Source organism: Hydra vulgaris, chromosome 03, assembly GCF_038396675.1.
Source record: "Hydra vulgaris chromosome 03, alternate assembly HydraT2T_AEP".
In the NCBI taxonomy this organism is placed as follows: domain Eukaryota; kingdom Metazoa; phylum Cnidaria; class Hydrozoa; order Anthoathecata; family Hydridae; genus Hydra; species Hydra vulgaris.
In genome coordinates, this window is record NC_088922.1 from 5,101,845 (window position 1) to 5,115,853 (window position 14,009).

Here is a 14,009-nt window from a genome sequence, read left to right on the forward strand (position 1 = left end):
TATATACATTGAAACTATATTTTATTGTCAAACTATATTTTGTCTAGTAATGACGCATTTTTTGGGGCTTAATGATAAGACTAAATTTGTCTTCTTTTAGCCCCGGTCATGTAATTATTTTTTTATAAGTTACGACTGTGTATTTTTTTTTATCGGCAAAGTGTAAATTAAAAAAAAAAAATTAAAAAAAAAAAAAAAAAAAAACCACCCATAAAATCTTTAATACACTAGAAGATAAGTAAATATCGTTTATATAGATAATAAATAATAAAGCCCCTAGAATAGATCCCTGTGGAACTCCGCAAAAAAATTTTTCTAGTTTCGTACAGGTTTTGTCATAAGATACACATTGTTTGCGATTATTGCGATAGGAAAAAAACCATTTATAATTATTATTTTTGACACCATAATTTCTGAGTTTGTAAAGAAGAATAGTATGGTCCACAGTATCGAAGACCTTTGAGAGGTCAATAAAAACCCCAAGAGTATATTGGTTGTTTTCAAATCCGTTTAAAATTTCTTTAACTAATTTAATTACTGCATGTTCTGTCGAGTGCCCTTTTCTAAATCCGTACTGAGTATTATTAGGCAATTTATGTTTTATAAAATAATTGTATAGCCTATTATGCATTATTCTCTATAGAATTTTAGAAACACATGGAAGTATTGAGATAGGTCTATAATTAGATAATTTAGAAATATCACCGTCTTTAAAAATTGGAATTTTCTTTAAAAGTTATGGTAAGTTATGGCTAGCAGTTATAAACGAGTTGGGAAAACTTGTTAAAATAAAAAATATTCCAGCCATAACTTCTCAAAGTATAATATTAAGCAAAATAAACGTATTTACTAAAATTCCTCCAATTTTCAAAGTAACACCAAGGCCGAGCGATAAATATTTAGAGCAAAATACTTTGCATTTCTGATATACAGTATCGGACAAAACGAGTGGAACCAAATAATGCTAATTTAGTTTCTTTATATAAAAGTGCTGCATTTTTTCAATTTAGAGAAATAACTATGTAACTGTTTAGAGACAAAGTTCTTCAAATTTTATTCATCACAAAGTTCATTATTTGTACACGAAAATTAATAAATTAATCAAAAGTATTAAAAAAAGTTGATTTCCTTCTGGAAAAAACAAGTGCAACTCGACAAAATGTTGACCAAGCAGTATTTCGCTATCAACATTTCGTGGAGAATCCTTTGTTGTCGATCACAGCCTTGCATCTTCGAGGCATAGATTCGATCAGGTGATCAATGAAACTTTGTGGAATCGCTGCCCAGGCCTTTTGGATTTGTTCAAACAGTTGCTCCTTATTACGAACACCTTCACGATTAATTCTGCTGTTAACAATCTCCCACAGGTTTGCGATAGGGTTGAGATCCGGAGACTGAGGCAACCATTCCATCACCGATAGGTGGTTGTCTTGAAACCACTGCTTGACTACTTTTGCAGTGTGTTTTGGATCGTTGTTTTGCTGAAAAACCCATTTTATTGGCATATTCCATTCAGCATGAGGTAACATAACATCTTTCAGGATATTTTTATACATAAAACGGTCCATTATTCCATCGTTTCGATGTATTGGACCTAGACCGTTAGCAGAAAAACACCCCCAGATCATTACATTGCCTCCACCATGCTTCACGGTCTTATGGCAGTAACGTAAATCGAGGCGTTTTTCGGCCGGTCGACGTACACGGCAAATGCCATCGCTCCCAATGATGTTGAACTTCGATTCATCATTAAACAGGACAGTTTGCCATTTCTGCACATTCCAGTCAATATGAGATGTTGCAAACAGGAGTCTTTTCTTCTGGTTTTTTAGTGAAATCAGCGGTTTCTTTACAGGGCTCACATTTTTGCACTTGAAGTCATAAAAATAATAAAAATAAATAATCACGCTTCTCAAGGCTTACCGTGTTACATTTACCTTGTGATGATATAATAATGCTCTGTGGAACACATCGTCTTGGTTGGTTGTGGACTGTATTGATGTAATGAAACATTTGCTGTATTTCACTTCTTGTATTGATGTTCTTCGATAAAACACTTTGATAAAACTCACTTCGATAAACTGTCATGATAATACTGACTGATTGACTTCCATATACTGACTGAGTTACATGTCGATTTACATGTCTCTTATATATTAAAATAAACATGTGTGAACCTGTTCTGGAAGATTCTAGATGCTTCTTTTCGATGCTTCTGGAAGCTTCTGGATGAGTCGCGATGCTTCTGAATGTTTCTGGATATTTCTGGATGCTTCTTCTGGAAACTTCCGGAAGCTTTTGCATGCTTCTGGAAACTTCTGGATACTTCCTTTAATTATTAAAAAACTTCTGTGACGTTGACACGGACCAGACTTAAGAAAATGAAACAAACCAAAAAAGTTACACTTGTTTTGTCCGCTGCAAAATGGCACTTGTCAACGAAATTCTGCCTGTGTTCTGTCACCTGTCAGCTGATTGCTCATGTCATGGCATGCTATGACTCCAGACTCCTGAACTGTTTGCTGTGGTAGTATAGTTCGTTTCGTTTTTAAGACATGTAAAATTATGAACACTTTTTAGCATTGTTCGATGTTGGTTGCAAATGTTTTGTCCAATACTGTATATTTTTTTTCTTTTTCTGTTTACATTTGCCATAAAATAAATACTATATTTTACAAGAATAAAAAAACAAGGTTTCTGAAAAAAGATCAAATGATCTAATCATCAGAACCTTTACAAATTTAAAAACAAAATAGTACAATAAATTATGTTATAAAAACTGAAAATATAAGTCCAAAGAACGGCCCTAAAAATAAATCTAAAATAACAAATTCATTATAATAATCACGTGTCCGTAAAAATAATTTTCACAAATCTGTTATAAAGTTCCATAATAATAAATTTTATAGTTCTGTTATAAATTAAAGAAAATAAATCTATTAATATAAATATTACTATATAAACTCATAAGTCAAGTTTATATTTCAAATTAATAGTAACTTAAAATGTCATCCACAGCAAGAATAAAATCTTTTAATTCATTTTTAAAAACAGAAAACGGATAAAAGGATCAAAATTAGGTAGAACTGTTTTATTCCAAAGATAAGGTGCTCCATAATTAATACAGAATTTATTAAGTTTTGTTCTACAAAATGGTGCATTTAGCAAATCTTTATTTCTTAGTGAGTATTTATTAGTTAGTTTTAATGTAAAAAGGTTGTTAAAAATAGGTGGGGAGAAATTGTTTGTAAAACATAAAACATTAAAGACGTTAAGTTTGTAGACACTAAGTATTTTCATTTAATCAAAGAAAGATTTTGAATGTGAAGAGCGATCCACATAAATAATTACGCAAAATGCATGTTTCTGTCGGCGATATAGACGTTGTAGTTTACTTTTTTCGGTACTACTCCATGCAATATTTGCGTAATTTATATAGCTGTGTATAAATGAGTAAAATAGATGTGTAAGGTTTTTTTGTTTTAGTAAGATCGGGGTTATACAAAATGCCAGTATTTTTAGATGCGAGACATACCCCCCCCCGACCCTAAATATATATACATACAGCGACTAAGGAAAGCACCCTACTATAAACAACCAGTTTTATAAATACTCGTTCTGAATTTTATCCCGACCAGTTATTTAGTCTAATTTCAAAAGAAAGTACAGTTGAGTAGAAAGTTACTTGCTTGGGTGGTTCGTTCCAGTATTTTACTGGTTTATTAGATAGTTGGTTGTGTCTGGGAAGACAGTTAGGAACATATTCACGCCTTATTTTAAGATGGCGATCACGTGACAAGGAGTTAATAATTTTTAGTTGATATATATCATTAATTATATAAAACTAAAGTGTTTGATTATGAAACTGAGGCGCGGAAACTCAAGTGATGGTATATTTAGTCTTTTATTCTCGTAGTATTGACGCAGGTCTATGTTGAACAGATTCAACCAAAGCTACGTCAGTTTTTAAATACGAGGCCAAAACAGACACTGCATATTTAAGGTGACTTAAGGTTTAACTTTTATTTAATAATGGAAAATTTTCGGAGCTTTCAAGAGTAAACATAGATTTGAATTGAGAGTTCAGAAGTTCAAGTATATCGGTAAGTGTTTTTTGAAGCATTTTGTAGAGAACAAACTTTATCTTTATTGCTTATGTTGATATGTTTTTATTTCTTTATTGTTTATGTTGTTATTGTTTTATCTATTGTTTATGTTGTTATGAACTTTATCTTTATTGTTTATATTGTGACTTAAAAGAACTGAAATTTTATAAAAATTTCAAAAATAATAATCATATTTTACATAAACATCTCTTAAAACATTGACAAAAAAAAAAAAAGCCCGTGAAAATTGATTTTTTTAATTATGTTAAAAAACGGCAGTTTTTACGCATTAAGGGGGAAGCCCCCCCTAAACAGAAAAATTAAACATTTTAAACAAAATCAAGAACATAAAAACATCAATATAATATGAATAAAAAAAATCCTTGAAAAAAAATACAAAATGGTTTTTGGTTGCCATAGTAACCACAAAAAACACCTAAAAATGGGCAAAAAATGCATTCACACTGGCCGTAAAAACTAAATAACCGTGCAAGATCTCTTAAAAACCTTTTACCAAATGCTTCACAAAAGGTCAAAGGGTGTTTTAATAGCGGCATTTTCCTTTAACTAAAAATCTGAGTGATGTGTGCACATTTAAAGATGGCGAAAATATTTTTTATTAAAAATAATAAAAATAAAAAAATCTAAACCTCGATTTAAAAAACTGTTTGTATTAAAACATAGCTTATAATCATAGAAACAACTCCAGAAAATTTCATCAAAATTGGTTAAACGGTTCTTGAGATAGAACGGCCGGCGTGTGAAAAAATACTATTTTGAGAAAACGCGAAAAGAAAAAAAAATTAGCACATAAAACTTTAAAACTTTAGGTAAAACACAAGCTATAGTTAAAATATCTAATAAAAAATATTAGAAAACTCCTGCTTCATACAACTTCCCTTCTTTTTCTTTTTCTTTATCATTTTAATTATGTTTTTTTCCACGAATAATTTTTCGTCGCAACTTGTTTTTAGCAATATTCCTGTATTTGGAACGCGACAGTCGTTTATAGTTTAAATTTTTACAACCTTTAAGAGTATATGCTCCTGGAATTATGTCCAAAGATTCATAGACTAAAATCGAGGCTTTTCGACCAATGTTAAAGTTAGCCACTGCATCATAAACTCCGAATTCTAATTGGCTGAATGATACAAATTTTGTTTTAGGTAAACGCTCCCAGATAGTTCCATTAAAACTTTCGTTGGTATTTTGTGTCTTACCATGTAAGCAATTTTCCAAATAATCGTCAGCACTGAGTTCTGCAAAGATTGGTTTGATTTTATAAACAATGTCTATTGGTAAACCTGGTTCAGGTTTATAAGTATTTGTACCATTGGCTTTATCTGAATTATATTTGCACCAACTATCAGCTCCGACTGGGCAATGCGGAAAATGTAGATTATTCTCCTTGTTGGAGGCAACATGATAAAGTGATGCCAGAGTACCAGCTTTCATAGATGCTAAATCCCCTACATTAGCTCTAATTGCAATACCAAAATAACTTTGCAACCGATCAATTGTGGCATCTGTTAATTTACCTCTACCACCAAGGTTTTTAGTTTATTTTTTCAACTTTCTTAATCTTGTACCTATACGTTTTTGATAATGTCCAACACACTCAAGTTTTTTTACTTCCAAACCAGGGTAGACATTCATAACATTTAAATAGCTCTTACTGTCCCCATCACCTAAATATTTTAAGTAGCGAAGCTTGCGATCTATAATAGAACGTTCAAATATTTTTTTCATACTAACTGGCTCCATACCCCCAGCAGACCCTTTGTAATTATATGCACACTTATGCACGTTTCTCCACTCAGCAAAATGTAAAGGTTCACTTTTCTTTTTTGGTTCCATTAAAATACAAGCTTTACAAACTCTACTCATTGGTTCTACGTCCAAAACTTTTCCACTATTAATAGATATTGCAGTCATTACACCATTATATGATGAAAAACCTCGTCGTTGCCATGTCCCATCACATGAAACACCAGTATCAACAGTATTGGAATCGTGTCTAATTTCTGCAGCAGCATCACACATAGTTTCTATTGCTACTTTTTTCACAACTTTAGAAATTGTTTTAGCAAGCTTGTCATAGTTATTTCTTGTCATTGGCGGAGGAATATTCATTAAAGAAGTGAATTTTTCAAGTCCTGCGTGACCATGTCCCAACGACCGCATGGTGTAAACAACTCGCTTATTTACGTCGTACCCCTGCTTACCACTTTTTTTTGAAGTACAAAATTTTTTACGAAATAAACAATTTGAACATTTAAAAACTAAAAAAGAGGCGAGTCCATGTCGATCTTTCAAGTTATCAGACAACACAAGTGAGTCTTCATTGAAGCACATTGGACAAATGAGTTCTTTAAAAATAACAGATAACACTTCTATATCTATAATTCTATATCCAGACAGTAGAGTATTACAAGAAGATTCGACTACATCAATTTGTCGTATTTTTGAATGTGATGGGATATTTACAATATTATCAGAAGCTTCATTTTTATTTTCATCACTCAGACAGTCAATCACAGTGTCATTATTAAATAAAATATTTACAATTTGATTAGATTCTTTATTTACACTATCAACAACAACTTCTTCATGAATTAATGACTTTTTAACTGGAAAAAAACTACACCTTTTCCTACCAAGTTTAGTTCGACTTTTTACTCTACAACTTTTTGGCATTCTTGTTAAATTAAATAACTTTAATCTGAGTCTGTTTTTGTCTCCTAATCTCGCTTACTTTTGCATAGCTGAACAAGAAGTATAATAGAATGTAGCATCCTAACTCAAGTTACGCATTTTAAAACAGCTTTTTTTTTGTTGTTGTTGAAATTACGACAAAAAAATTACACTTTTGATATATCGAAACATCAACTCACCATTAAAAAAACTGAAATTTCTGCACTTTAGAATAGTTTTTATCAAAAACAAATTACATAAATGAAATCTATGGTAATATTTATGTCTAAAAAAGGTCAAACAATTTTTTTGTTTTTTTTATGATTTTAGGGGGAGTTTCCCCCTTAAAAAGTAAACTAAAAATCTAAATACAAAATAATTATCTTTAAAATTTCGCTTGAGTCACAATATGAGAATTTTTTTCTATAATATTAGAGACCTGTCTCATGTTTAAGGGTCAAAATGGGGCACTTTTCTGTAAAGCATTTTTATATTTTACAACTGCTTCTGATTTCATACATGGATTGGCAAATAAGTTCGGATTATGACAAAATTCACACTTTTGTTTACTTTCACCCCGGCCTTATATATATATATATATATATATATATATATATATATATATATATATATATATATATATATATATATATATATATATATATATATATATATATATACTGCGCTTTTCAATCTAAATTTAATTTAAATACGCATTTTCATCATAAATTAAAAAGCTGTATAAACCACAAGTTTTTTAAGGTTGTTTTGAATCGCCAACATGAGGTGATATCAAGTGAAAAAAATCCTTAGATTAGATTAAAACAATACTTTTTTATTTTGTAGTTTAGGTTGAGGAGTTAGACAAAAATAAGAATTATTTTGTTCCAAATAGCCGACGTAAACATTTTTTTTCCCTTCCTTTTATCATATTAAAATAAATATATATTGAAAATAAAAAATGTGATGTTTAAGATTCTAACTTATTTCAGCGTTATTTAATGTCGCTGTTACAACACCTCGTTCGGTTTGCATTACGCAACCATCGTATTCTGCAACGAACTCATCGGAAACTTGTAATTTAGTCTAAAAACGAATTTAAATTAAAACAAATAAGAAAAAAAGAATAATTAATAGAATTATAATTAAAGAAATTGATTTCAATTTATTTAATTTATTTCAATTAATTGGAAAACTAAAGATAATAATACAAATTCACCTTTATTGTTTCAAATATTTTTTTTTTGGGATTGAGTTGATCATCAGGTTCTAAAAACAAATAAATAAATAGCAAATTTTAAATAGGCCAAAGCAAATAAATTTAAAAATTTTATTTTATGTTTTGATACTTTAATTCGCCCTGATGCGTTACTTAGTTTACCGCCCTGATGCGTTATTTAGTTTGCCGCCCTGATGCGTTATTTAGTTTACCGCCCTGATGCGTTATTTAGTTTACCGCCCTGATGCGTTATTTAGTTCCAATTTATACGTTATTCTAGCATAACGTTTCGATGCACAAATTCTTACTACGGTTTCACACTTATAAATGTACATTTTGAAAAATTGTTTTTTATTTTAAAGTATTTTTATTTTTAACAGTTAAAATTTTTTAATAAAGTATTTATAATTTGTGTTTGATTAAGTACAGCTCAAAATTTTCCACAACTGTTTTAGTATTACTAAAACTTTAAAACGGAAATTATTTTTTGTTTTCACAAAAAATTTTCAGAATTTTTTAAATTTTAATGTAAAGTAGTTTTCATGGTTTACAATCAAGAGTGTTTTTCATTTTGTTCTAATCGTTTACATTTTTACGTTCACGTCAAAATATACAACTAATGAAGCAGATAAATATTAGATGTAAAATCTGTTATGATGAAGTTTAACGAAGCTCGATTTTCATACTGAAAATTGTGCTCAAGTATACTGTGTTTTAAAAAAAGTTCAAATTTTGTCATAAACCCAGTTTTCACAATATCTTCAGCTAGAAGAGGTTAAATGAAAGAATTCGAATATACTTTATTAATAACCAACAAAACACTAAATATAGAGACATTTTTCTTCAGATCAAAAAAAGGGACAAATAAATAATAACTAACCTGGCACTTTTGATTTTCTAAAGTTATTCCTACAACTCTGGTGCGATCAAACTATTTACTGTTATCTTTTTTCTAAAGTTGCTAGTCTTAATACAAGTGGACTGAGGATTTGATAAACCGAGGATTAGATAAAGCTTTCCCATTAAAAGACACCCAGTGATAGCAAAAAAATTTTTAACTGCCTCTTGACTCAATTTAATTGTTACAACATATCCATGTCCTTGCTATTAAACCTTTAGAAACAATTCTCAAAGTAAAGCAATGCATGGGAAATATAGGACATCTGGAATGATTACATCTAATTCGATTGTTACAAAGCATTATATATTATTTGATATCTTATATATTTTTGATATCTTATATATTATTTGATATCATTTAATGTCTAAACAATTTTTTATAATGAGCTTAAAATACGAATAGATACAACCATTGTAAAAAATTACCATAAGAATAAGTAAACATTTACTTCTTCAATAAAAAAAAAGATTCTTGTTATAGCTATTCCAGGCCTTCCAATGATTACATGAAAAACTCAATCACAAAATTATTATAAGATATATATAAAAAAACAACTGTGAATGCATAATGCAAAAATGTGCCATATGTCCAGGTATTCTCCAACGATTAATAATAAATAAAATGGCTTGGGAATAAAAAGGCGGGTAGGAATTTTTGTCCAGATCTAATTAATGTGTGGGAATTTTTATATTTATCAGTAAACTTATATTTTTTAATTTTGAAGGCAGATTTACTCCAGTTATTTTTTAGTTTTGATATTTATAAATGGAGGAGGGTCTTGGTAAGCTTGGAGTGGTTGGATGGGAAAATGTTAGGAGAATTAGTAAATTTATTTTACAGCTTTATTTTACATTTTATACTTTGCCAAACATGACAACATCATAACAAAATAAAGAATAATTTCCTTTACAATAATTGCATTAAACTGATAAAGAACTATTAGTTTTTAGTACTGGATGAAGTATAAAGTTAAATGTTTCAAAAATCTTTCTAAACCAGATATTTACAATAGAACTTACTGAGTACTCTACTTAACATCTTATTATATATACTTCGGATTATTATTTATTACTAATCTCTCAAGAAAACTATATATAAAATCCATTGTAAAGTGAAAAAGTTGCAGTGCTTACTTTGCAATGGAATGTCTGGAAACCATTCCCAATTCCATTCTCTCTCAAAATCTCTTATTTGTTCTTATATGAAAACTGTTTTTATATTTGGGCTGGTACTTCTAATGAGACACTCAAGCTTTTTAGACCAAGTCCAAAATCATATAATTGATGAAGCTTAAACTTCTGTCCCATTGTGGTAAGGTTGAATCTCTTTTCTAAAAATATGTGGTTGCATGGTTGCTACTCAAGCAACGATGTTAGAAGTTACATCCTTTTACTGAAACATTCTTTTACTGTGTGTTGCTTGTCTAAGTTTTCAAGTTGTTTACTTTGTTTTGAATGTTTTTTGTAATCTGTTTAGTTACGTTATTCTTTACTGCATTTTATTTTGCCCTTATTTTTTTTCTTTCTTTCCCAATTAAAATAGTGGTTGTCTAAAGCATCGTTGAGATTGAATTTATTGAAAAAAGATATTGAAAGAACAAAACAAAAAACAATCAAACAACATCAACAACAACAAAAAACCCAACAACAATACATAGCAACAGAATTAAATAAACCAACAGAGTGGAAAAATTAATGTTACTAATGTAACTGATTTTATTCAAATTTTGTGAAATAATCTTTATCTTGGCAAAGTGTTGAAAAGTTCCCAGCAAAGTTAAGTGCAGTGCAACTCAGCAATTTTAACAATGACTCCATTACTACATAGTAAATTTTTTTTGCTCTTTAAAATATCATCTTTTAAGAATCCACTAATGGCATTAAATTGTAAAATTATTTTCCATATTCCACCATCTGAAAATTTTAGGGTTAATATTTACAGCATTTCCAAAGAAAAGTTTTTAGGTATAAATAAACACATATAGCACAGTAACTGTAGTGATAGAGCACTTGCTTGATAAGCGAGAAGTTCTAAGTTTCATCCCCATCATGTTCCTGGTAATACTGTAAACCTGATTTGAAAATAAGGAAAACTTAGTCCTTATCTGAAAAACATGAAAATACTTAGTCAAAGTTTTTTTATTATAATACTAACACTAAGAGGCTTACCATCCAACATTTATGAGTTTCTTCTATCTATAACTAAATTGGGGGCTTTATATCTGAGTTTTCATATGCTAGATAAGAGCTAACTAACCTGCTCACTACTATATAGTTTTGTAAATTTTTCTATTATGTTTTCCAATAGTCATTTTAAAAATCTTAGTAATTTAGGAAGTAATAAATTAGTTAAGAAAAAAGTGGAAGCAAACCTATATTCATTTTTAGAAATTTTTATTTTTACTTCAGGTTATTTTTAAATCACACTTTATAGTTTGTTACTATAGATAACAAATTAAAAACGAAAGAATAAAAATCTATTTTATTTTTTGACTTATTTTCTTAAATTATAAAACATAAAAAAAATGAGAGATTTGAAATAATTCAAAATTTTGAAATAACAGTAAATTCAAGCATAACAACAACACAGAGTGGCCAGCCAAAAATCAATTCAAAATTCCAAGATATTTCCAAAACTTTTCAAAGAAAAGTTTGAGTTTTTTAAGGATATATTGATCTTTTCTTGACAAGAAAAAAACAAAATATGTAGATCTTAATAAAAATGACAGTAACATTAAACAATTATTTTTTTTTGGCATTACAATGCATCAATGTTTGTTGCAAAATTCCTGTTTAAACAAAGAAGTTAGTTTTTTCTGGTTTTTGATAAAGTGAGATTATAACAAATAAAATGAAAAACGGTAACTTTTAAATATCTTTCTTTAAATTAACTATTAATCAATTTATCCATATAAAACAAAAATAAAAACAAAAAAAAAATTAAAAAAAAAACAACAAAAAAAAACTTTACAACAATTCTTTGTTCCGCATTTAATATTTAATGAGTGCAGAACAAATTTTCATGAAAGTTTCTCATGAAAATTTTTGTTGAGTAACTCAAAACTTCATTAACGGTTTTTTTAAAAAAAATTTCAAAACTCATATGCTCTTTTTTTTTAATAATTTAAAAATGTTTATCTACTTAATTCAACTTACTGCCGTGTTCTAAGTGAGAAAATCCATCAAAGTAAACACAATCACCAGGTTGACATTCATTTGGAGGTTGCAACAGAACGACCTGTCGATTTCCATCCATACTAAAAAGCATTTTTCAAACTTTTTTAAACCACTTCTTCTAAATTAAAAAAAGTAACATAAAATATCTTACTAACTTAGTTTTTGATGCAGCAAGAAGCATTCCCTCAGATTTTACTCCTGTAAAATAAAAAACAAACAAACTGCTAAACAAACTACAAGTATAATAAAAATTATTTTGAAACAAAAGAAAAAAATTTTTGATAAAAAAACAAAATATAATAAATACAATTAAATAAATTAAGTTAAAATATTTTTGTTAAAAAGGCATAAAATTGAGATTATTTTATAACAATGAGCAACTGTTATAAGTTTGAAAAAGTGTTACTATATATGCAACCAGCAGAGTGAGAATCCCATCCTGCAGTTTAAAAATGAAAAGGCCTGCAGATGTTGCCAGATTCAAAATAGTGCCAGAAATCATTTAATCTACTGAACAACATTACAATAATAACACAACAAGAACAACATGATACAAAAAAACATCATCAAAAAAAAGAAAAAACAAGTATAACCAGATGTACAAAAGCTTTAAGAAATTATCTATATTATCTATATATAAAAAATCTATATTATAGGAAAGCTTCCATTATAACAGACAGCAATTTAAACTTTTTTGTTTACTTTTAGGGTCTACTATATTACAGTTATGCAAAAACTTAAAATAACAATACAAAAACCTATTGTAATCCTTTTAGAGATAAATAAATAAAAAAGATAAATAAACTATTGTTTATTTATCTTATTTTATTAATAACTTGAGTTTTTTAGTTCATTGACATCTAATAAAGTTTTTTTTTTCCAAATCATGAGACTAACCAAAACTTAATATTGATAATCGCTATAAAAAAAAAATTGAGAAATAGTTATAAAAAAAAATTAAAAGGAAATAAACTTTACTAGACCTCTCATATTTGCTGGCTTTAAGTTACAAAGCACAACACAAAGTTTATTATTAAGTTCTTCTGCCTTTATGTAAGCCTTTAAACCACTAACAATTTGACGAGGCTTGTCTTCACCTAAGTCTATTTCCTCTATGTACAAGGAATCTCCATCTGGGTGCTAAAAAATATAAAAAGTATAAAATAATTGGTTTGGTAAACAAATTAATTATCAGATATTATTTGATGTAATTTGTACTTTTGATACAGTTTGACTTACTGGTTTTACAGAAAGCACTTTGCCAACACGTAGATCTAATCTTGCAGGATTAATGGGTCGACTATCATTACCTTTGACATCTTTAACAAAACATCTTAAATCTTAAACAATCTTAACATTTTAAACAAAATCTTAAAATCATCTTAAACAATCTTAAACAAAATCATCTTAAACAAAATGTTATTATGACAAAATGTAATCATGTTAAAATGATATCTTAAACAAAAATATTAATGAAATTAATAAATGTAGTCGTAATTTTATTAAAAAAAATTATCTTTGCATAACTATCTAACTCTTTCTCGGGAGTGTACATACATTAACTTTTATAGCCATAAACATTCTTAAAACAATATTACTGAAAAATATATGACAGCACTTCCTTAATGTGTTCTATATAATTAAGTAACACTGGATTTAAAAAATGCTTGAACAAAAAATCTTTAGGTGTTGCTACAAAACCTTGAACATTTAATGGTTCACTAATATTAATAAAAAAAAGTTTTTTAAAAGCATGTCTTGCTTATAAAATTTATTTCATGTATATAAATTATACAAAAATTTTAAACTAATAAACAACCTGTCAAAACTAAAACCCTCGGTCAACTTATATACACTTCTGTGAACCTATTAGCCAAATCAGTCAATGTATTACACTCTTGTGAGCAATAAAT

At 28.5% G+C, this 14,009-nt stretch overlaps 1 protein-coding gene across 1 annotated transcript in view; it reads right to left on the minus strand.

Moving 5' to 3' along the window:
- Positions 1-7,680: 7,680 nt before the first annotated feature.
- Positions 7,681-14,009, minus strand: part of LOC100204641 (tyrosine--tRNA ligase, cytoplasmic) — a 56,440-nt gene continuing 50,111 nt past the window's right edge. The window contains exons 15-20 of the mRNA XM_065792115.1: positions 13,336-13,415; positions 13,080-13,236; positions 12,252-12,294; positions 12,076-12,176; positions 8,020-8,069; positions 7,681-7,886 (exon numbers count right to left, since the gene is read on the minus strand). Of these exons, the coding sequence (XP_065648187.1) occupies positions 7,779-7,886; positions 8,020-8,069; positions 12,076-12,176; positions 12,252-12,294; positions 13,080-13,236; positions 13,336-13,415 (539 nt within the window). The 3' untranslated portion in view covers positions 7,681-7,778. The remainder of the gene's footprint in view (positions 7,887-8,019; positions 8,070-12,075; positions 12,177-12,251; positions 12,295-13,079; positions 13,237-13,335; positions 13,416-14,009) is intronic.